Source organism: Equus caballus, chromosome 8, assembly GCF_041296265.1.
Source record: "Equus caballus isolate H_3958 breed thoroughbred chromosome 8, TB-T2T, whole genome shotgun sequence".
NCBI classification, from domain to species: domain Eukaryota; kingdom Metazoa; phylum Chordata; class Mammalia; order Perissodactyla; family Equidae; genus Equus; species Equus caballus.
In genome coordinates this window covers 25688243-25711608 of record NC_091691.1, presented here as the reverse complement: position 1 = coordinate 25711608, position 23366 = coordinate 25688243, and the positions used below count along the sequence as shown (strand labels likewise).

Below are 23366 nucleotides of genomic sequence, written 5' to 3'. Positions count from 1 at the left end.
TTTTTAGTAGTGGCCATACTGATGAGTATGAGGAGATATCTCATTGTGATTTTAATTTGCATTTCCCTGATAATTAGTGATATTGAACATGTTTTCCTGTGCTTTTTGCCCGCTTATATATCTTCTTTGGAGAAATATTTATTCAAGTCCTTTGGCCATTACTTTTTATTTTTAGTAACAGCTTTATTGAAACATAATTGACCAATTTAAAGTGTACAATTCAGGGGACGGGCCGGTGGCACAGCGATTAAGTGTGCACGTTCCACTTCGGCGGCCCAGGGTTCGCCGATTCAGATCCTGGTGTGGACAGGGCACCGCTTGGCAAGCCATGCTGTGGCAGGTGTCCCACGTATAAAGTAGAGGAAGATGGGCACGGATATTAGCTCAGGGCCAGTCTTCCTCAGCAAAAAGAGGAGGATTGGCGGCAGATGTTAGCTCAGAGCTAATCTTCCTCAAAAAATAAAATAAAGTAAAAAATAAAGTGTACAATTCCATGATTTTTAGTATATTCACAGAGTTATCATCATAATCAATTTTAGAACATTTTCATCACCCCCAAAAGAAACCTCATACCTTTTGGCTGTCACATCCCAGCCCCCTCAGCCTTTTAGCTCTCCAGCCTTAGGCAACCACTAATCTACTTTCTGTCTCTATGGATTTGCCTATTCTGGACATTTCACATAAATGGAATCATACAGTATGAGGTCTTTTGTAACTAGCTTCTTTGACTTAACATAACTTCCCATTAACAAGTTGTGAGAACATGTGTGAAATATTGTCTATGAAGGAAGCTCATTAGAGACTCTGTGCCAAAGGTTTTTATTGGGGGCTGGTCCCGCAGGCACCCTCTGCCTAGGAATACCAAAGTTCCAGACTCCCAGGAGGAAAGCTGGTGTTCACCATAAACCTTGGTGTTTGTGCAAACAGCTAAGGCACAGTGAGCTCCTCTTACCTCTCAAGGTGGTGAGAACCCTCCTCACATCCAAGGTCCCACATCCCAGCCAAAGACCAGCCTTACAGTCAGGATTTGCAAATGCTAGCATCCTCGGGCCGCTTTGTTAACTCATTTTTGCATAGATTTTGGTAAGGATTGTGCTGATTCTGCAGATCGATTGGAGATGTAAGATGGAGAATATTGCCGTCTTAACAATATTAAGTATTACAGTTGATGAACATGGGATGTCTTTCCATTTATTTAGATTTTTAATTCTTCTTATGTTACTTGGTAGTTTTCAGTGTGCAAGTCTTATATATCTTTTGTTCAATTTATTTCTAAGTATCAGAGGCCGGCCCCGTGGCTGAGTGGTTAAGTTCTCGTGCTCCGCTTTGTCCGCACAGGGTTCCGGTTTGGATCCTGGGCGTGGACATGGCACTGCTCATCAAGCCATGCTGAGGCGGCGTCCCACATACCACAACTAGAAGGACCCACAACTAAAAATACACAACTATGTACCAGGGGGCTTTGGGGAGAAAACGGAAAAATAAAATCTTTAAAAAAAATTACTTCTAAGTATATTATTCTTTTTGATGCCATTGTAAATGGAATTGTTTTCTTAATTTCGTCTGCAGATTATTCCTCGCAAGTGTGTAGAAATGCAATTGAGTTTTGTATATTGATCTGGTATCCTGCAACCTTGAGCTCATTTATTAGCTCTAATAGTTTTTTTGTGTTTTTTTTAGTCTGGTAAGATGGTGGATTACACAGATTGATTTTTTCGAACCAGCCTTGCATGCATGGAATAAACCCCACGCGGTTATGGTGTATGGTGTTTTTTATATAGTGCTCAATTCTGTTTGCTAATATCTTGCTAAGGATTTTGCATCTATTTTTACTTTTCCCATTTCTAATTGGGTTGTTTTTGTTGTTGTTCTTGCATGGGAGGAGTTCTTTTTATATTCTGGATATTAACCCCTTATCAAATTGTAATTTGCAAATGTTTTCTCTCATTCAGTAGGTTGCCTTTGATGCACAAGTTTTAAATGTTGTTATAGTCCAGTTTGTCTATTTTTTCTTTTCTTCCCTGTGCTTTTGCAGAAATCACTGCCAAATCCACTGACATAAAGCTTTTCCTCTATATTTTCTTCTAAGAGTTTTATAGGTTTAGGTCTTTGATCCATTTTGCATTCATTTTTGTCTATGGTATAAAATAAGGGTCCAACTTCATACTTTTGCATGTGGATATCCAATTTTCCCAGTGCCATTTGTTGAAAAGACTGTTCTTTCCCCAGTGAATGGTCTTGGCAGCCTTGTTGAAAATCATTTGGCCATATATATGAGGATTTATTTCTGGGCTCTGTTCTATGTCTTCATTCCTTTTTAGGGCTGAATAATATTCCATTGTATAATATGTTGTATTTTATTTACGGTAAGCCTAATATTTTATTTCAGTATTAATCACTGGGTGTTGTCACATCCGTGATTTATGGATTCTTGAGCCCTTGAACAGGAGTGTTGCTTTGATGATTAGAACATTTGTATTTTGTTTGTTTGCTTTGCTTTTTGTTTGTTTATTTTAGCTTTGTCCACTCTCCTTGTGATTCTAGAACCTTGGAGTGGAGAAAATCAGGTACATCTACCACAAGAAAGCTGCCAGCATATTCCTGGAAAAGACAAGCTCCTTGCCTAGTTTTCTGCCTATGATTATTCCAAACCTCTAATCAAACCTAAAATAACTTGTTTTGTCATCCACACTGCTAGTGTTCTCAGTAATCCCCTGTATATCTGTAGACTGCTTTCTAATTTTCAAAGCAGACAGTGAGTTTTGTCTTATTACTCCTCCCACCCTGCCCCATGTGTGAAGTGTCTTGCACACAAGCTTAATGTTTGTTGGAGGACAGAAGAAACCGTCTAACTTTTTTTTTTTTTTTTTTTTTTTTTGCTGAGGAAGATTCCCCTGTGCTGATATCTTTTGCCAAGGCCAAGCTTCCTCTTTGTTTTCTTTTTTCGTTTGGGGAAGATTTGCCCTGAGTTAACATCTGTGCCCACCTTTCTCTACTTTGTACGTGGGTCACTGCCTCACGGTGGTATAGGTCCATACTAGGATCCAACTCTGGAACCCAGGCCTCCCAAGCAGAGAGCAGGGAAGTTAACCAGTACTCCCGAGCGCTGCCGAAGCGCTTTCTGTCGCAGCATTATCTCAGGATCTCATCTCATGTACCCCTGGAAGCAGCCCTACCACCTAAATGTTGTTATTTACAGAGAAAGAAACTGAGGCTGGAAAGAGGTACGTGTCTTGCCAAGACCACAACGCTGGTTAAGTGGAGGAGCGCAGGAGCGAGCCAAATGCATAGCGCAGGGTCGCTCCATCTGGGTTCGCGCAACCCAGGCCTGTGGAGCGGGCACGCTGCCACCAACAGCTGTTTCTGCGTTGCCGCAGGCTCCAGAAAAACACCCTCAAACTGAGACCCGGATCTTCCTCCACGTCCCATGCAAATTCTACGGCTGGAAAGCTCGAGCGTGGGAAGGCGAGGCTGTGCGCTGTTGACCCTCCCTTCCTGACTCGCGGTGGAAAGCCCGCCCGGGGCTCCTGGAAACCGGCGGGGCAGCGGCTGTCACCAGGGGCGGAGCTCGGCGCCGCCGGCCCTCCCCGCGGCTTGCAGCAGCGCCCAGGCCCGGAGCGATCGCCGTCACCCCGTCACCTCTCCCTTCCTCTTCTCGGCTGTCGTCCTTTCGTGCTCCAGACCACATCCTGGAGGCCGCTCTCCTGCGCGGTCCCCGGCGGGGACGGTGCACCCCGCGGCCGGGCCTGCGAGCCGCGCGGCGCGGCCTCCTTCCCCCGCAGGCCCACCCCTCGGCGGCGCCGATTGGCCGCTCCTGGGCCATCCCCGCGTCCTGGGCAGGCAAGGTCCTCTGCCCAGCGGAAAGTTTTCCGTGCCGGGAGGAAGTCGGCGTTGGAGACTCGGAGAAAGCAGCTCTGGAGGCTGCGGGGCTCTGGGCGGCCATGGAGGAGCCCCCTTTGCGAGAGGAGGAAGAGGAGGAGGAGGAGGACGAGGGGGACGAGGCCGGGCCCGAGGGGGCTCTGGGCAAGAGCCCCTTCCAGCTGACCACCGAAGACGTGTATGACATCTCCTACGTGATGGGCCGCGAGCTGATGGCCCTGGGCAGCGACCCCCGGGTGACCCAGCTGCAGTTCAAGATCGTCCGCGTCCTGGAGATGCTGGAGACGCTGGTGAACGAGGGCAACCTGACGGTGGAGGAGCTGAGAATGGAGAGGGACCACCTCAGGAAGGAGGTGGAGGGGCTGCGGAGAGAGGGCTCGGCGGCCAGCCCCGAGGTGAGTGCGGGAGGGAGGCGGTCTTGCCCGGAGCAGCCCCGAGGTGCCTGGGAGAGCACCCACTGGCAGGGAGGCACCCTTCTTCTCTGGAACATCCGAGTCCCTCAGAGAGTCACTGCGAGTATCCAGTCCTTAGAGTAGAAGCGTTAGGATAGTTACCATTTTGTGAGCACCTACTACGTGCTGGCCCCGTCTTGCGTATGTTCTAAATCAGTGGCTTCCAGCATTTTTGACGCGGGCCTGGAGTAGTGGCTCTCAAGCTTTAGCATGCATCACAGTCATCTGGAGTGTTCCTTAAAACACAGATTTCGGGCCCCAGCCTCCGAGTGTCTGACTCAGTAGGTCTAGAGTGGAACCTGAGAATCTGCATTTCTAACAAGTTCCCAGCTGATGTTGATGCTGCCGGGCCAGACATCGCACTGAGAATCTTTGATCTGGAGTGAGAAACACATTTTAACTAAAGAGAAATAGTGCTTATGACCACGGACAAGAATATTCAGAGCAGCTCTATTCATAATCGTGCCAAACTGGAAACAATCCAAATGCAACAGAGCAGTGGATTTTTTAAAACTGTGGTAGGTTCGTACTGTGGAATACTACACAGCAACGAAAAAGAACAGAGTGCTGGTACACACAACTGGATGGATGAATCTCACAGATGTAACATTGAGAGAGAGAAGCGAGGCACACAAGAGAGCCTCTTGTACGTGAAATTCAAGAACAGGCAAAATAATCTTTCCCTCTAGAAGACAGGGAGCAGAGAGTGGTGGGGAGAGGGAGGGAAATTTATAGGGAGCTAATCCGAGTGTGGTTGCATTGGTGTAGACATATGGTAAAAATCATTAAGCTCTAAACTCAAGATTAGTGCACTTTACTGTATGTATGTTACACTTTCATTTTACAAAATTACATTTTAAAAAACAATTTACCCTAACTCACCCTTACTAAACAGGATGCACAGTCAAACTTTCCTATTCTATTTTTATGAATTTTTAAATTCTTGTTGCAACTCACTAAATTAATATTATGACTCACTAGTGGGTCTCCAACCACAGTTAAAAAAAAAGCTGCCCTAAGTGGACCATCTCATTTAATCCTCACACTATTGTTATACCCATTTTACAGAAATGGAGGCACAGAGTAGTTAAGTAATTTGTCTAAGGACTTACAGCACGTAAGAGGTAGAGGCAGGATTTGAGCTCAGAGATGCTAGACTTAACACGCCATACTAAAATACAGTATTTTTTGTATATTTTGACTTTTTGTACTAATGTTTGATGAGTGACTGTGCTGTGCCGGGCTCTGGGGCTGTGGAGGTAGATTAGACAAGGTCCCTGCCTTCACGGAGCTGACGTGCAGTGGGAGAGGGGAGACACAGAGACCTCCAGAACTCGAGTACAAGATCACAGCTGAGGCGTGTGCCATGGACGGACAACAGGCACAGCGTTGCTGAAGTTCACGGGGAAGCGTGAAGGTTTCCGGTGGCCTCCTGGTACGCTTTCACTTCATCTCCTCATTAGTCACAGCGACAATTGTATATGTAGGTGAGGTTCTACGCCAATATCCATCATATGGGATGGACGAGTATCTTGATTGTAGCCTGGCTTTTGAGGTTTAAGGGCAGGTAAATGCCTTGCCCAAGATCGCTCAGCTCACATTCTGTGTTCTTTTCCTGTCGCCTCCAACTCCAGGCAGGAGGAATGGAGGATATGGAGGCAGCCCTGCTGTGGACCGTGAACAGCGTGGTCTGCACAGGGGCCGGGTGATTTCCCAGATGGGTCACAGTGGACAAGCTTCATCAGTCAGCAGACGAGAGGGCACATTTTCCTCCCAACCTGCAGTCTTAAGAACGGGGGTGGGGGAAAAGGCAGAGAGAATGTTTAGTGCTGCTGAACAGTTCATAAAAATACACCGTATTCTTACCGTATTCTTTTCCTTCTTTCCTTTTTGTTTAACTATTATTTTTAGTTGTGGTAAAGTACATGTACAATTTACCATCGTTAAGTGTACAGTTCCGTGGCGTTAAGTACCTTTACATTGTTGTGCAATCGTCACCACCATCCTCTCCACAACTCTTCTTGCAAAACGGAAACTCTGTAGCCGGTAAACATTAACTCCCCATTCGCCCTCCCCCAGCCTCTGCTAACTACCCTTCTACTTTCTAGCTCTGTGAATTTGCCTATTCTAGGTATTTCATATAGTAGAATAGTGTCACATTTGTCCTTTGGTTATTGGCTTATTTTACTTAACGTATGTCCTCAAGGGTCATCCATGCTGTGGCATATGTTAGAATTTCCTTACTTTTAAAGGCTGAATAATATTCCATGGCATGGATAGACCACATTTAGTTTATTCAATCATCGGTCACTGGACACTTGGTTTGCTTCCATCCCTTGGCTGCTGTGAACAGGAAGGCACCATCATCTCTTCAAGACCCTGCTTCCGGTGCTTTGGGGTGTATACCCAGAAATGGGTTGCTGGATCACATAATTCTGTTTTTCATTTTAAAAGGAACTGCTGTACAGTTTCCCATGGTGACTGCACCATTTTACATTCCTACCGGCAGTGCACAGACCAATTTCTCCACACCCTCACCAACACTTGTTATTTTCTGTTTTATTTGTTTGTTTAAAGTGGCCATCCTAATGGGTAGGAGGAGGGTTTTTTCTTCTTTAAAATTTTAAGTTCAAAATTCGAAAGGTGCAAAAGTGTTTGTCTTGAAAAATTTCCCTCCTCATCTCTCTCCACCCCCAGCCACCCACGTCCCCTCCCTGGAAAAAATTTAAATGCTCAGTTTCTGTGTCTCCTTCCAGATATACTTTATGCAAACATAGGCAGATGTGAATATATTTTTCCCCTTTTTACACAAATGGTCTTATGATATATACCCCGTTCTACCTCTTGCTTGTTTTCACTTAATATATCGTGAAAGTTGTACTAAATCAGAATATAAAGAGCTTCCTCATCTTTTAATGGCTTTTGAAAACTTCCATTGTCCAGTATTATCAACTGTTCAGTTGAGGGCTCTTACCTTTGAGTTCATGGACCCCCCAAGAGGATCAAGATTCTAACTCGAGAGATCCATCAACTTACATGGGAAAAATACATATTTTTATTTTTGCCAACCTCCCACTGAAATTAATCACTTTCTTCAGTTATGAATGTGGACAACAAACCACAGTAATATTAGTAATACCTATGACAACCACCCATGGAAGTCACAGATATTTTCATATCTCATTACAGTACAGTACATATCTCAAAACTTTGTTTTTTGGGGCCGGCCCGTGGCGCAGTGGTTAAGTGCGCACCGTCCGCTCCTTGGCAGCCCGGGGTTCGCCGGTTCGGATCCTGGGTGTGGACGTGGCACCGCTTGGCAAGCCATGCTGTGGTAGGCATCCCACGTATAAAGTGGAAGAAGATGGGCACGGATGTTAGCTCAGGGCCAGGCTTCCTCAGCAAAAAAAAAAAAAAAAAAAAGAGGAGGACTAGGCAGTAGTTAGCTCAGGGCTAATCTTCCTCAAAAAAAAAAAAAGAAAAACTATTTGTTCAGTATTTTATTAGACCTGTGGCTAGATCGTGTTATTTAATAAAGAATCATGTATATTAATAATAAATTTATTTTTAGAAGATTTTGATGACTGTATGTCATCTTAGTTGGTGTCCTTGTAATCCTGTACATTTTATTTTATATATTTAAAAATGTTGTGCTGAGAAGGAATCCATGTGAGCTTTACCAAGCTGCCAGAAGGCTCCATGGCACAAAAAAATGGTTAAGAATCTCTGCTTTAGAGTCAGCCCTTTTGGCCTAGTGGTTAAAGTTCAGCACGTTCCACTTCGGCAGCCCAGGTTTGTTTCCTGGACGTGGAACCACACCACTCGTCTGTCAGTAGCCATGCTGTGGCTCACACAGGAGAACTAGAAGGGCTTACAACTAGAGTATGCATCTATGTACTGGGGTTTGGGGGAGGGGAAAAAAAGAGAGAGGAAGATTGGCAACAGATGTTAACCCAGGGCGAATCTTTCTCAGCAAAAAAAAAAAAAAAAAAATCTCTGCTTTAACCAGTCTCCTATCAAAAGAGATTTATTTTCCAATCATTTGCTCTTTGTACACTGAAAAATGAACAACGCTGACATATGCAGTCTGGCCCCTAGGGAGAGTATCTGGAGGAAATGTTCTCACTGGGTCAAAGGAAAGGTACATTTGAAATTTTGGTAAGTATTGCCAAACCTCTCAGGTTAAGGAGATTTGCTCCCTGAGCAGTCACTGTAAGTGTCTGTTTCCCCACAGCCATTACAACACAATGTGTTTTCAAACACGCTCATCTTTGTCAGCCTGATGGGAGGAACAGGGTCACTCTCTATTGTGTTCCTCTTTATAGTGCGCCTTATTCTCTTTATCACCTGTGGAATATTCCAGAGTGTGGTTGTGCCTTACTTGATTTAACTAGGCTTCTATTAATGGACATTTAGGTTGTTTTCAAACGTTTGCTTTATTTTAACTTTAGTTTGAAAAACTTTCACATCTATGGAAGAGTTGCAGCAAACACCTATATACCTTTCACCTCGATTCAGGTGTTGTATTCAGGTGTGTGTATATATGTGTGTGTTTGTGTGTGTGTATGTATATAGTATGTCTTAGGAAATACACACTGAAGTATTTATATACACACATGCATATATGCATATATGTGTAGATACACACATATATATACATTTAGTATATAGACACATATGCAAAAATAATATTTATGTAAATATATTATTTATTCATTCATAGTTTTGCTCAGCTTTTTGAGCATACCTTATGTTAGTTGCAGGATTAGTAGAAGATTAAGATCCTTTGCCCTAAATAATTCAATGTGTCTCTCTGAAGACATACTATTACATAACCACAAAAAAATGATCAAATTCAGGGAAAAAAGTTGATAGACTACTAAGATCTAATATACCATCCATATTCAAAGTTCGCAGTAATGTCCATTATAGCATTTTCTTTTTCTGATGCAGGATCCCATCCAGGGTCATACAGTACCATTAGTTGACACATCTCTCTCGTCACCTTCCATCTGGAATAGTTCCTCAGCTTTTCCTTGTCTTTCATGACCTTGACATTTTTTAAGATTGCATACGTCAGTTGGTTTGTAGAATGTCCTTCAATTTGGGTTTGACGTCATATTTCCTCATGATTAGATTCAAGTTCTACGTGTTTGGCAGGAATACCACAAAAGTGATGCTGTGACCTCAGTGCATCGGATCCAGAGGCCCTGATTCAGTTTGTCATTATTGGTGATGTTGACTTCACTCACTTGGTGAAGGAGGTGGTTGCCAGACTTCTGCACAGTGAAGATGTCTTTATTCCCTTTGTGATTAATAAGGAGCCTGCAGGAAAATGCTTTGAAACTGTGTAAAATATCCTGTTCCCCAACAAACTTTCACCCAAAGGTTTTGGGTCCATTTATTAGTCTTGCCTGAATCAATTATTACTAATTTGGTTCCAAAAGAGGAGATTTACTATAGGAATTGACTCCTGCAGTTATGGAGGCAGAGGTCCACAAACTGCGGTCTGCAGGCTGGAGCACCAGAAGGCCAGCGGAGTAACGTAGCCCGAGTCGAAGGCCTGAGAATCAGGGGGCTGATGGTGTCAATCCTGGTCTGGGTCTGAAAGCCCAAGAACCAGGAGCCTCGGTGTTCAAGGGCGGGAGAAGGTGAGAGTCTTAGCTCAAGCAGAGAGCGAGCGGGAACTCACGCTTCCTCTGCCTTTTTGTTCCATTCTAGCCCTCACTTGGTTGGATGACGCCCATCACATTGGGGAGGACCGTCTGCTTTACTCAGTTCACCAGTTCAAATGCTAATCTCTTCTGGAAACACCTTCGCATACATACTCAGAAATCGTGTTTAACCAGCTATCTGGGCATCCCTTAGCCCAGGAAAGTTGATACATAAAATTAACCATCACATCCCCATTAATTAGTTAGTTAATTTTAATTTTTTAATTGTGAGTAGCGACTTCCGAATTCTCTTTTTAGTTGGTAGGTTATTATTCATCCTGTTATTATTCATTTTGATACTCAAATTCTTCTCAGTTTGGCCAGTAGGAGCTCCTTCAAACTGTGTCATTTTGGTATGTCTCCATTCCTCATACCCCAAAATGTTCCAGGCTCACCTTGTATTTTCCCTGTTCCCTGTTCCGGCCCTGGAATCAGCCGTTCTCTACGGCCCTGGTTCTTTTCTTGGAGAATGGTGCTTAGAACTTTTGCATCTTTGCCGTCAGCCAAATACTTCCAGCAGGCCACGTCTCATCTCAGAAAGTCCCTGAGAGTAACAAAATGAAAGAACTTTCCTTCTGGAGTGGGGAGTGTATCTTCATGTGAGACACTGTATAAGTAACGTCTTTTCTTAACAGGTAAACCTGGGACCAGACAAGATGGTGGTTGACCTGACAGACCCCAACAGACCGCGCTTCACTCTCCAGGAGCTGCGGGATGTGCTCCAGGAGCGCAACAAACTCAAGTCCCAGTTGCTGGTGGTGCAGGAGGAGCTGCAGTGCTACAAGAGGTGGGGCTCGGCTGCCTGCGGGCTCCGACGGCGGAGCAGGCCCTGCCTGGAATTCCTTGTCATGTTACATATTTGTTCTTATGATCATTCAACCAATTTATTGAAGACCTACTACATGCCAGACACTATTCCTGGCACTGGGGATCTAGCAGTGAACACAATAAAGTCCATCTAGTCTAGGGGGAGGACAGGCGATCGAGAAGGAAGCCTGAAATAAACAGGCAACATAATGGCGGTAAGTGCTCTAAAGAATATAAGGGAAAGTAACGGGACAGGGACCGAAGGGCTGTGGGAGGTGGGTGAGGGGCCTGCTTTAGATTGAGTGGTCAGGGAAGACCTCCCCTAAGGTCAATGACAAGAAGCAGCCAACCAGGTAAAGATTTAGTAGGGAAAAGAGAAGCAGGAAGTGCAAAGACCTTGATGTGGGAACCAGGTTGGCCAATCTAAGAGGTCCACCATGGCGGAAGCTGGCAGGCATGGTAGAGGCGGGTGGAGAAGAGGCTGGGGAGGTATGCGCTGTTGGCCATGGGAAGGAGCCTTCATTTGATTGTAAGTGCAATGAGAAGTTGTTGGAAAGTTTTAATCAAGGGAATGATAAGATCTGATTACTATTTTAGAAGATCAGTGGGGCTGGCCCAGAGGTGTAGTGGTCAAGTTCGTGTACTCTGCTTTGGTGGCCCGGGGTTCATGGGTTTGGATCCCAGGCACAGACCTACACATCGCTCACCAAGCCATGCTGTGGCAGCATCCCACATGTAAAGTAGAGGAAGATTGGCACAGATGTTAGCTCAGGGACAATCTTCTTCAAGCAAAAAGAGGAAGATTGGCAACAGATGTTAGCTCAGGGTCAATCATCCTCACCAAAAAAAAAAAAAGAAAGAAAAATATCAATATGGTGATTTTGATAACTGAACTACTTGGTTGTGTAAGAGAATGTCCTCATCCTTTGGAAATACACGCTCAAGTATTTAGGATTAATGGGGTAAGATATCTCCAGCTTACTCTCAAGTGGAAGATGGATGGATGGGTAGGTGCATGGATAGGTAGATAGATATGTAGATGGAAGATACATAGGTGAACAATTAGGGGTCGGGTAAAAAGTATATGGGAAGTCTTTGTACTAATCTTAAATTTTTCTGTAAGTTTAAAATTATATAAAAATTAAGAATTAAAAAAATGACAATAATACTGTGTAGAGAAGGGATTGTGCGATGAGCAAGAGAGGAAACAAGGAAGGTGTTGACGTATCAGGTTTGGACTCTGCTGGGTCCATCTGTGCCACTGTTTCCCAAAATGTTTTTTCAGGTAGGTATTTCTGGAAAAGGGGGTCCTGTGGTCTAATAATTCTGAGAACATTGAGTTTAACAAAGCAAGTTTCCCTAGAGGCAGAAGAAGGAAAGACTAAGAGAATAAAAACACATTGCCATGTAATATTTATCACGGCTTACCATGTGCCAGGGACTCTGCTAAGTATATCTCAGCGTCATTACAATTAGTGTTACCAGCAAGCCTGTGACGTAAGGTAATGTTATCCCCAAGATGATCTGTGGTTCAGAGAGGTCAAGGACCTGCTTGAAGTCCACAGCTGGTGGTGGTAACTGTGAGATGTGACCTCAGACAACTGGACTTCAGAGCCTGTGCTTTTTTTTTTTTTTTTTGCTGAGGAAGATTCACCCTGAGATCCTGAGATAACATCTGTTTGCCAGTCTTCCTCTTTTTTTGATGTGAGCCGCCACCAGAGCACGGCTGTTAACAGACAAGTGCTGTGGGTCTGTGCCTGGGATCCGAACCCAGGCCACCAAAGCGGAGTGCACTGATCTTAACCACTAGGCCACCAGAGCTGGCCCCAGAGCCTGTCCTTTTAATTATCATGCCATGTCTGACCTTTGAAAGTTTGGAAGTAAAGATATAGCCTGACTCAAAACAAAGCAAAGCAGGGCCCAAGTGATATTATTCTTTCAGTGTAGCATCATTAAGAGAACAGCAATAAAGTAAGAGTGTTCTAGAAGCCAAATCCAAAAGGGCTGAGTTCTGATGACGGGAATTTAATTGTTTTTCTTCTGCTGAGGTTGGAACCATGTTACTCGAAAGACCTGTCTTCATCTCGTTTAATAAGTACTTCAGAAACAGGTAGTTAAAAACAGGAACTGCTAAACTGCCAATGCCGTGAGCAGCTTGTCAGTGAGTAAAGCAACACGCTTTATTTCCTGTCTTGAATTCCCAGAGAACCACAGATGCGCACTTCCCATCTGGTGCAGGCCAGTAGACAGCAGGGTTCTGTCTAGTCTCTTGTGTTATATATTCTGAAGAAACCAGCATGTCAGCTGAGATGTTCTCTTAGCAACTGCGTCAGTTTGGGGCCCTGAGCTCATGCTAATGAGTCTTTTTTTTTTTTTAAAGATTTTATTTTTTCCTTTTTCTCCCCAAAGCCCCCCGGTACATAGTTGTATATTCTTCGTTGTGGGTCCTTCTAGTTGTGGCATGTGGGACGCTGCCTCAGCGTGGTTTGATGAGCAGTGCCATGTCGGCGCCCAGGATTCGAACCAGCGAAACACTGGGCCGCCTGCAGCAGAGCGCGCGAGCTTAACCACTCGGCCACGGGGCCAGCCCCCATCATCATTGTTTTAAATCACTAAGTTTTAGGGTGTTATGTAACAATAAGTAATGGAAAAGAGGAATTTTTAGATGATGCCTCTTATTAAATAAGATGAACATTATAACAAATATATATAATAAAAATATAAATAATATTGAATAATAAGAGCCCTGTCTTTGCAAAACTCTTTGGCAAAGAAGGAGAGAGAAGGGTGAATTCTGCTCTCTGAGGCTCATACCTAAAGGAGGTCTCAGTCAGCTCGGGCTGCCGTGGCAAACACCGTAGACTGGGTGGCTTGCACAGTAGAGGTTTCTTTGCTCACGGTTCTGGAAGCGAGAGGTTCAAGACCAAAGTGCCTGCGCGGTTGGTTCTGACTCCTTCTGGCCTGTAGATGGTCACCTTCTTGCTATGTCCTCAAGTGCTGGGTGGGGGGAGAGAGAGAGAGCCCAAGCCTTCTGGTGTCTCTTCTTACAAGAGCACGAATCCCATCGTGAGGGCCCCACCCTTGTGACCTCATCTAACCCTAATTATGTCCCAAAAGCCCCATCTCCAAATACCGTCACACTGCAGGTTAGGACTTCAACCTGTGAATTCTGGGCGGGGGGGACAGTCCAGTCCTTAGTGAGGGGGAGAAACTGCGGGCATAAATTTACCAGAGGTACCACAACAAAATACCCAAGTGGATCTAACGAGCTTACCAGGTCAGACACTGAAACGCTTCGTTGTAGTCGGGCTTCTTTTGTTGCAAGTGACAGAAATCCAGTTCAAACCAGCTTAAGCACATAAAAGGAATTTTGTTGACTCGCATAGCTGGGAAGGACCCTGGAACTGTTCTCAGAAATGAAGAAACTGCAACTAAGGTCTCAGAGTTGGCACCAGGGACTTGGTGCCGCTTTCTTTCCTCTTCGCTTCTCTCTGTTTGTTGGCCTCGTTATCTTTCTTGCAGACGTGCCTTCTCTGAATCAGGAAACGTGGCTGCTGGCAGTCCCAGTTGCGCGAGTGAAAGAGAACAGCTTTCTCCAGCTTCTGTCCCAGGAAATACTCTGGCCCTCTTTGGGTCACGTGACCTCAATATCTTGTCAATCAATATCAATCTAGCTCTTATCGCATCTGACTTACACTATATATATATATATATATATAGACTATATATATATACACACTCACACACATATACATATATATTTTTTACTTATTTATTTGTCTATTGACTGCTTCCTCCCTCACTAGGATACAAATTGCACGAGAGAAGATATTTTGTCTTTGTTCATTGCTGTATCTGTAGTACCCTGGCACCGTATGTGGCTTGATAAATATTTGTTGAATGACTGAATGAATGAATGAATGAATGTCACATTGCCATATATTATCTCACTTAATCCCTCAATCCTACAAGATGGTTACTCTTATTTTTCTCATTTTACTGATTAGGAAATCAAGGCTTAAGTTAGAGAATTTGTACATGATCATATTTCTAGAAAGTGGAGAAGTTTTAAGTACTAGCCAGTGCAATTAGACAAGAGAAGGAGATAAGGTGTATCCACGTTGGAAAGGTGGAGGCAAGATTCTTACCAGCTGGGTCAAAATCTCTCTGACTCTAGAGCTTTCAATGATAATATTATTAGTATTATTTTGTGTGTGTGTGAGGAAGATTGGCCCTGAGCTAACATCTATTGCAATCTTCCTTTTTTTTTTTTTTGCTTGAGGAAGATTGTCACTGAGCTAACGTCTGTGCCAATCTTCCTCTCTTTTTTTTTTTTGTATGTGGGACGCTGCCACAGCATGTCTTGATAGCAGTGTGTACGTCCACGCCCAGGATCTGAACCTGCAAACCCTTGGCCACTGAAGCAGAGCACACTAACTTAACCGCTATGCCACTGGGCTGGCCCCAATGATATATAATAATAATTATTAAGACCCTTCACTTTCAGAACTGCACAGGTAAGAGGTTTGCAATAAAATAACCCATTTATTTGTCCCCTTTTTCCAGTGGCCTGATTCCACCAAGAGAAGGCTCAGGAAGAAGAAGGGAAAAAGACGTTCTGGTTGCCAGGGCCAGCAGTGCCAGCAGTAACAAAGAGGAGAAGACAATCATAAGGAAGCTGTAAGTCACCTTGCTGCCCCCTGTTGCCACTAAATAATTGCTAAAGGAAGGAGTGGGGTGAGAGGAGGCTGGCCAGCTCCCCGGGATGGGGAGGTCCTGCTCTCCTGTGGGGGGGTGCTGCGGCTGATGCAAAAACTCAGTGCTGGTGGATCCTAATTTCTGCCGGGCAGTAGTCTAAGCGCTAGATATGTATGAATCATTGACCCATCACAGTGACCCTGTGAGGAAGGAAGTATCACTGTCCCTGTTTTACTGGTAGAGACTGGATACAGAGAGGTACAGTAATTTGCCCAAGGTCACACAGATGGCAAGTAGTGAAGTCAGGATTTGAACCCAAGGAAGTCCAGATTCTACACTCTGCTGCCTCCCTGTGATATAAGTACAATAGCCAACAAATAATAATGTTACAACTGGAAAACACAATGATTATTGGAGTGTAGGGGGCTACTCCATTGCCTCTCCTCCCTCCAGCTTTGGAGGCAGGGTCTCCCAGTGTTGAACCCGCCCTGCGGTTGCCTGTGGGCACTCCCCTCGTGTTTGTGCACTCTGTTAATCCCTTGTTTCTGCAGGCGCTGTGCCTCAAACCGCAGAGCGGGGGCTCTTGTTTAAAATTCAGATTCTTGGGAATCTTGTCAGCAGCTCCAGGATAAGGCCCAGAAATCTGGATTTTTAATGAATTCCCCGGTGACTCCGATGTGGGGACCCTTGGCCCCACTGAGACGTCCCTTCTTAGTCACCGGGCATGCTCTCCTCCTCCCCACGCGGCAGGCCGGTTGCCTTGGCTGCTTTGACAGCGTCTGGCCTGGGGACAGTTTACCAGCCCCTGGTCTCCTGGAAACTGAGAAGTGGCCGTGGTCAGGGATCTCATACTGGAATGCCTACCCGGGCCAGGCACTTAAAGTGGCTGAGTGATGGGGGCCAGACACTTAAAGTGGCTGAGTGATGGGGGCCAGGCACTTAAGGTGGCTGAGTGATGGGGGCGTGGGGTAGAGGCGGGGAACATTTGCCCCTCAGTTCTGTCTGGCTGAAGGATAACATGCTATCAGAGCTTATGATTCTTGAGAAAAACCAAGAAACTAGAACTTGTTTGGAATCTGATTTCCGAATGCTGGCAAATAATTTAAGTTAAAAAGTATAGACTGTTCGGTCTTGTCAGCACAGGACTCCTTTCTTCTTGTATTTATTTATTCCATTTTTATCTCCATCCCATTCTGCTTTATTTATTCCCTTTTTATCTCCATTCCCTTTCTACTTCCCAGCTCCCCTCTCCACCAGCCATCCTAATATGGTATTGAACATCTTCAAAAAAGTATATGTTGTTTCATGTGGATGTATTTTCAGTAAGTAACTGATATTTTAACACTTCATTCTATTTCCTAGTGTCATTTTTTTTCACTAAGCCCTGTTGTTTTTTTCTTTTTTATTAGGCACCCATTTTTTAAATTTTAATTTTTTTTGGTGAGGAAGATTGGCCCTGAGCTAATCTCTGTTGCCAGTCTTCTCTTTTTGCTTGAGGAAGATTGCCCTTCAGCTGACATCTGTGCCAATCTTCCTCTATTTTGTATGTGGGACACCGCCACAGCATGGCTTGATGAATGGTGTGTAGGTCCACACCTGGGATCTGAACCCATGAACCCAGGGCCGCCAAAGCAGAGCAAGTGAATCTAACCACTATGCCACTGGGATGGCCCCCCAATTTTTAAATTTTACTAATATATTTTATTAACCCAGCATATCCAAAATATTATCATTTCAACATGTATATGATCACTATAAAACATTAATGAGATATTTTACAAACTTTTTTATGGTAAACCCTCAAAATCTGGTGTATATTTTATATTCACAGAGCATTTCAGTTAAGACTAGCCATGGCTCAGAGGCTCAAAAGCCACAAGTAGCCAGTGGCCACCATATTGGACAGCACAGCTTTAGCCAATACATGGTAAGATCCTTTAGGCTTGAGGACTGAGTTAGAATTGTTGGGGATTTTTTTAGTTTTTTTTTAAATCATAATAAAATATACATAACATAAAATTTACCATTTTAACCATTTTTAAGTGTACAATTCAGTGAGAGTAAGTACATTCACAGTGCTGTGCGACCATCACTGTTATCCATTTCCACAACTTTCTCGTCATCCCATCGTGAAATTCTGTGATTATTAAACGCTAACTCTTTGTGCCCCTCCGCCAGCCCCCGGCACCCACCGTTCTACTCTCCCTCTGTGAATTTAACTCCTCTAGGGACCTCTGTGAGTGGAATCACACAGTATTTGTCCTTTTGTGACTGGCTTGTTTCATGTAGTGTAATGTCCTCAGGTTCATCCGTGTTGTAGCCTGCATCAGAATTTCCTTCCTTTTTAAGGCTGAATCACATTCCCTTGTATGTATATACCACATTCTGTTTACTCATTCCTCTGTTGCTGGGCATTAAGCAGTTTTAAAAAAATCTATCCATATAGCAGTGTAGACATCCAACTTTTGCTTCTAACCCCAGCATAACGGTCGCTCTCCCAGTGGTGGGATCCCAGGTTGCCCTCAGGAATCCCCCGCTGGAAGCAATGCCAGTGAATATCCCCATGCTTATTCATGTCCTCGTGTGGACCGGTGTGTGAAGTTCCCAGGAGTGAAATTGCACTGTCAGCGTCGCTGTCAGGGTCCTGGCTAGAAACAAGTGGCACACTCGAAAGGGGTGATGGAAGAGATTTAAAGAAGGGACATCTTACAGATGCGTGAGCAGAGTTAAAGGATCCAGAAGGGATGGAGAAGCTCCCCCGAGCAGAGCAGAGCGGCAACAGGGCGGCAGGGAGGGAACCGTGATGGGGGGAGTGCGAGGAGGGCGTCAGACGGCAGTGTGGCCTTCAGAAGAGGAACACAGCAACTAGGAAGACAGCCCTGGCAGGGAAGGAGCGGGGAGTAAATACCACCCCTCTCTCCTCCCACATTCCCAGCTCCTGCTGGTGCCTCCCGCTGGCTGAGCCCAGCCCGCAGCTGGAGGACCGGGGACCTTGCTGCTCCTCTCCGTAGGGGCCAGCCTCTGGGAGCAGAGAGCAGGGTAGAGAAGGGAGGAGATGGTCTGCAGGGGCAGACAGCCCACAGCGTAGGCATGTGCTTAGTTTAGTTAAGGATTCCCAGACTTTCTGGAGTGGCTGTGTGAAAACTGCTTTGTCCCACAAGACCACTTGATGCCAGATTCATTCATTCCTTCAATGAATGTTTCTTGAGGGCCTACCATATGCCAGGCGCGCTGTTGTACATGCTGGGATGCAGTGAGCAAGCCGGTCTGCCCTCGCGGTGCTTACGTTCCAGTAGGGGGAGTCAGAGAGCACGCGGGGAAGGAGACAAATTAATGGGACAATTCCTGATACCCATGCGTGCTGTGAAAACCAATGAATAGGGCGCCAAGAGGGAGGTTGATAGGGGACTACTTTAGATCTGGGGAGTCCTGGAAGGCTTCTATGAGGAGGCGACATCCAATCTGAGCCCTCAGAGACCATAAAGACCCGAGGGAAGAGCCTTCCTGGCAGAGGGAACCGTGGGTGTAGAGGCCTGAGGCTGGAGAGAGCTTGGGGAAGAGGGCTCCTGGGGGCGGGAGCAGCGGAGAGAGTGGAGGCGAGGTCGGAGAGGCGGCAGATCACTCAGTGTCGTGGGTCCAGTGAGGACTTGGGGTTTCGTTAGTCTGTGCGCCTTGGGACGACATGGGAGGGTTTTAAGCTGGGGAGGGACGTGACCGTAGTGACACATGAGAAGCTCACTCTGGCTGCTTTGTGCAGAAGGGTCGGGTGGCAGAGTCACAGCGGGGCCAGGGGCAGTGTTTCCTCCCTGAGGAAGGCAGCTAATGAAGGCAAGAGCATCTCACCCCACACCAGGCGTCGGATCTGAGGGTGTGTATTTAGGACTGTCGTTGGCTGGTTTCTTTCTGCCTCTTCGAGGGCAGTTCTGTGGGTCACGAAACTGGAGTTTGAGGCTGATATGGAAAAAATAAAATGTTTGTTCTAGAAGTGCATGAGCCAGCCCAAGGACACGTGTTTAAAGAGAGTGAGGCCACAATTTCATGGTCCAGACAAGCTTGTTGAGCTAATGGAATGAAGGAAGGAAGGAGTGGTTTCCTGAAGAAGTAGGTCATGGTAAGAAGGATTTTTGTCTTTATCCTGAGGACAGTGGGGAGCCATGTCAGAGGTTAAGCTGAGGAATGACTTAGCTCTGCCTACGGCCACGGTCACTCTGGCTGCTGCTCAGTGGATGGCAGGGGGTGGCTGCTGTGCTCACCCTGGTGGCTTGGACTGGGGCGTGGGAGTGGAGGAGATGAGAAGTGGTGGGATTAGGAACATATTTGGGGCGTGATGACTAAAGTAAGCAGATGGGGGGAGGGAGGAGTTAAGAACAACTCTTAGGTTCTTGGCTTGGATGACAGGGTGGGGATGGTGTCACTTCCTGAGACAGGCGACTGCAGGGTTGGGGGAGTGTGCACAGGTTCAGGGGAGGATGGGTGAGCACTAACACCATGTCCAAACACTGGTCAAGGGCTCCCCCGCCCCATTGCTGGCAGAGCCACAAGTGGCACTCAGGGGTTTGTTTCGACAAGAAGAAAGAGTCCATATTCCCATCACTGACAGCCCACTGGCCATCTTTGCATCTTTCCCGTAGCTGCAAATAGCATTGAGATTTGTACTTTGTGATCAAAACCATTCTTCCTTTTCAAAACTTTGCATAGAGGGGGCGGGACACTGAAAGTTAGCTATTCCTGTCTCAGGGGGTGTCTTTATATGTTTTATCCAAGAACTTACATGTGAATCTGTATTCATTGCAGAGATCTGTTTTATAATTGTAGGTAACATTGGGAAGTTATCACTTATTCTACAGTAAAAACAACTAAAATTAAAAAGAAAAAATGGTGTCAGACCCTATCTGTGGGTATAGCACCGTGGTTGCACGGCCCTGAGTCCAACTTCTGATTCCACAACTTACTGTGTGACCTTGGACCTGTCACTTGACCTTGTGAATCAACATTTGCTCATCTATAAAACAGGGACATTGATTGCACTTGCCTCCTCAAGTTGTCATGAGTGTGAGATGAGCCGATAGATGGAAAGCCCCCGACAGTGCCTGTCCCACAGTGAGCCCTGAGTGGGTTTTTGAGTCAGTGACCTGCAAGCGCTGCTGACAGATTTTGCAGGGGGTTCTGCGTCCCTTGCTCCCTTCTCTCTGCTCCCTCTGACCCCTCTCTCTCCACCCAGGTTCTCTTTCCGATCAGGGAAGCTGACATAGATCAAAGGCCATGACCAAGGCGGCGCTTCTCAGGCTAGAGAAGAGAGCCCAGCAAGACTTGCAGACTCGTCTCTTCGTTTCCACACATGCACACTGTACTTGCTCTTTTGTTTCCCCTCAAAGCCGTCTGAGGAGGAAGGAGGGGAGGCTCTCTCATGATCGTTTCCTTCCTGGCTGCAGAACTGGACACCCGCGAAGCCTTGGCCAGGGCAGGTGAAACGGCACAAAGAAATCAAGCAAGTGGAAGGAAAGTGCCATGGGGCCCACCTCCTGGCCCGCTCTGACCACCCAGGGGGCCTCCAGCGGGAGATGTGTGCTCTCCTCCTCTGGTCCCACGGATGACCCTGGTCTTTACTGTGTAGCCGCAAAAAACATCCGCCCAAAGGGAGAGAGGAGAAGAGAATGCAGAAAATGTGGCATTGACATTCCAGTGACGATTTCACTGATATTTAGTGACTATTTGATTTGCTAACATGACTTTCTTTATGTGATTTTATATTAAAGTAAAATGACTTTTATACTTTCTGTAAGTTGTTTAGAGTGCTCTCTTAGAGTCGCGTGACCTTGTGTAAGGTGCTTCACCCTTTTGCAGTCTTGGTCTCCCAGTCTGTAAACTGCATACATGCGTGTGAGTGTGTGTATGCACATACACACAGAGATGGTAGTGTGGATATGGTGCGTGTGTATTTCATGGAATCTAAGTGATGCACCATTATTTTGTGTGTTGCTATGAGAAAAAAAATGCTGCAAATTATAATATTAAGATGCTATTGATTTTAAGGCTCATCCTGATTTCAGAGATGTTAAAACGTGAAAAAAATGTGCATTTAGGAATCGGTGAAATACAGTATATAGATAGCGGGTGGCTGCACTTCTCAAAGAAACTAACGAGGCTGCTGAACACATCCTGCGAGCCTGCCTTCTTAGTAAGTAGCACTGGCTTCCTGGATGTGTTTTGCCTGCTGCACGGATTATCTCCTTTATTCCTCTACCAAGTCGGGGAGACGGGAACTGGTACTAATCCCCCAGTTTACAGATTTGGAAACCAAGATTCCAAAAGGTTAGACTACCTTACACAAGGTCATGTAGCTGGGAAGTGGCTGCCCAGGATACAAAGGCAGGCCTGATTCTAAGGCCTGAGCTCTTATCTGTGAAGGTCTGTGTACCCCAATTGTCCAAAAAGTGCTAATATTAATCATGAACGATGGGGCCGGCCCGGTGGTGCAGCGGTTAAGTTCGAACATTCTGCTTCTCGGTGGCCCGTGGTTCACCGGTTCGGATCCCGGGTGCGGACATGGGACCGCTTGGCGCACCATGCTGTGGTAGGTGTCCCACGTATAAAGTAGAGGAAGATGGGCATGGATGTTGGCTCAGGGCCAGTCTTCCTCAGCAAAAAGAGGAGGATTGGCAGTAGTTAGCTTAGGGCTAATCTTCCTCAAAAAAAAAAAATTAATAATGAATGCAATTTACTGCATGCCTTGCCTGCATCGTTTTAAGTATCTTACACATATTCTCTCACCGTATGGGATGGGTGTCATTGTTATTCCCAAGAGAGACCCAAGCAGATTGCAGCACGGTGGGGCTGAGGGACGTGTCCCAGGTCCCAGCTCAAAAGTGGAAGAAGTGGGACTTGAACTCAGGTGCCGACTCCACAACCCAGGCCTCAGCCACTCTGCCTCCCAAGATAAGTGGCAACATTTAAGGGCCTAATCCGGAACGCCATCCCAGTAGTCTTAGATCAGGGGCTCCTGGTTCCTAAGCCCACGTGGGGGAGGGGGCAGGGTGTGTGTGCAGGTGGAGTTTCTGCACCTTGGAGATGAGCACTGACTTGGGAAACAAATCTGTGCACCCCGGCTTCAGATGCACAGACCCTGGGGCATGGGTGTTCTGGAAGGTAGGGCCTGGGAGCATTTCTCCGGGAGCCAGGGCATGGAGTGGCCGCCGATAACAGAGCTGCAGCTGCTCCCACACCGCAGGCTTCCATCTACAAACCAGCACCAGCAGGAACAGGCTCGGAAGCAAGTTTTCCAGCCAGGTTTCAGAAGGCAGCAGAAGTGGTTGCTGTAGCAATCGTCTCTAAAAAACGAATAAATAGACACAGCAACTGAACACCAGGTGCTTATTATCTGTCAGCCCTGGGCACTTGTAAACCGTGAATGGTAGAAACCACCCCAATTTTTAATCCTAGTAACAGTGAACATTGGTTACTGAGGATTGTGTGTGTGCAAGGCACTACACTAGTGCTTTTTATGTATTAATTCATTTAACCCTCACAGTGACCCTGACACCAGCACCGGGAATGTCTCCAAGTTATAGAGGAGAAAGTGGCGCACAGAGAGGTTAGGTAAACTGCCCAAGGTTACACAGCTGCTAGGTGGCTGGAACGAGATGTTCTGTTCCAGGGCTGAGCACTTGGCCACCAGGCCACACTGTCCCCTCCAAGGTGAGGATGTAAAAATACATGACTATTGAATCCTTGGGACACTCCTGCAAGGCAGGTGGGTAAAGAGGGTTCCCATTTGATGGACAAATTTCAGAGAGGGTAAGTGATTTGTCCGAGGTGA

The 23366-nt window shown here is 45.9% G+C and overlaps 1 protein-coding gene across 2 annotated transcripts in view; it reads left to right on the top strand.

The window, feature by feature from the left end:
* Positions 1 to 21327, top strand: part of RILPL2 (Rab interacting lysosomal protein like 2) — a 30652-nt gene extending 9325 nt beyond the window's left edge. Inside the window, exons 2-5 of one of the 2 annotated variants that reach the window (XM_001493015.6) lie at positions 2545 to 4274; positions 10681 to 10832; positions 15419 to 15532; positions 20772 to 21327. In XM_001493015.6, the coding sequence (XP_001493065.2) occupies positions 3942 to 4274; positions 10681 to 10832; positions 15419 to 15532; positions 20772 to 20802 (630 nt within the window). In that variant the 5' untranslated portion in view covers positions 2545 to 3941 and the 3' untranslated portion in view covers positions 20803 to 21327. Of the gene's footprint in view, positions 1 to 2544; positions 4275 to 10680; positions 11068 to 15418; positions 15533 to 20771 lie in introns of those variants that run through there. The other variant, XR_011420858.1, reaches the window with a different exon arrangement.
* Positions 21328 to 23366: the final 2039 nt, after the last annotated feature.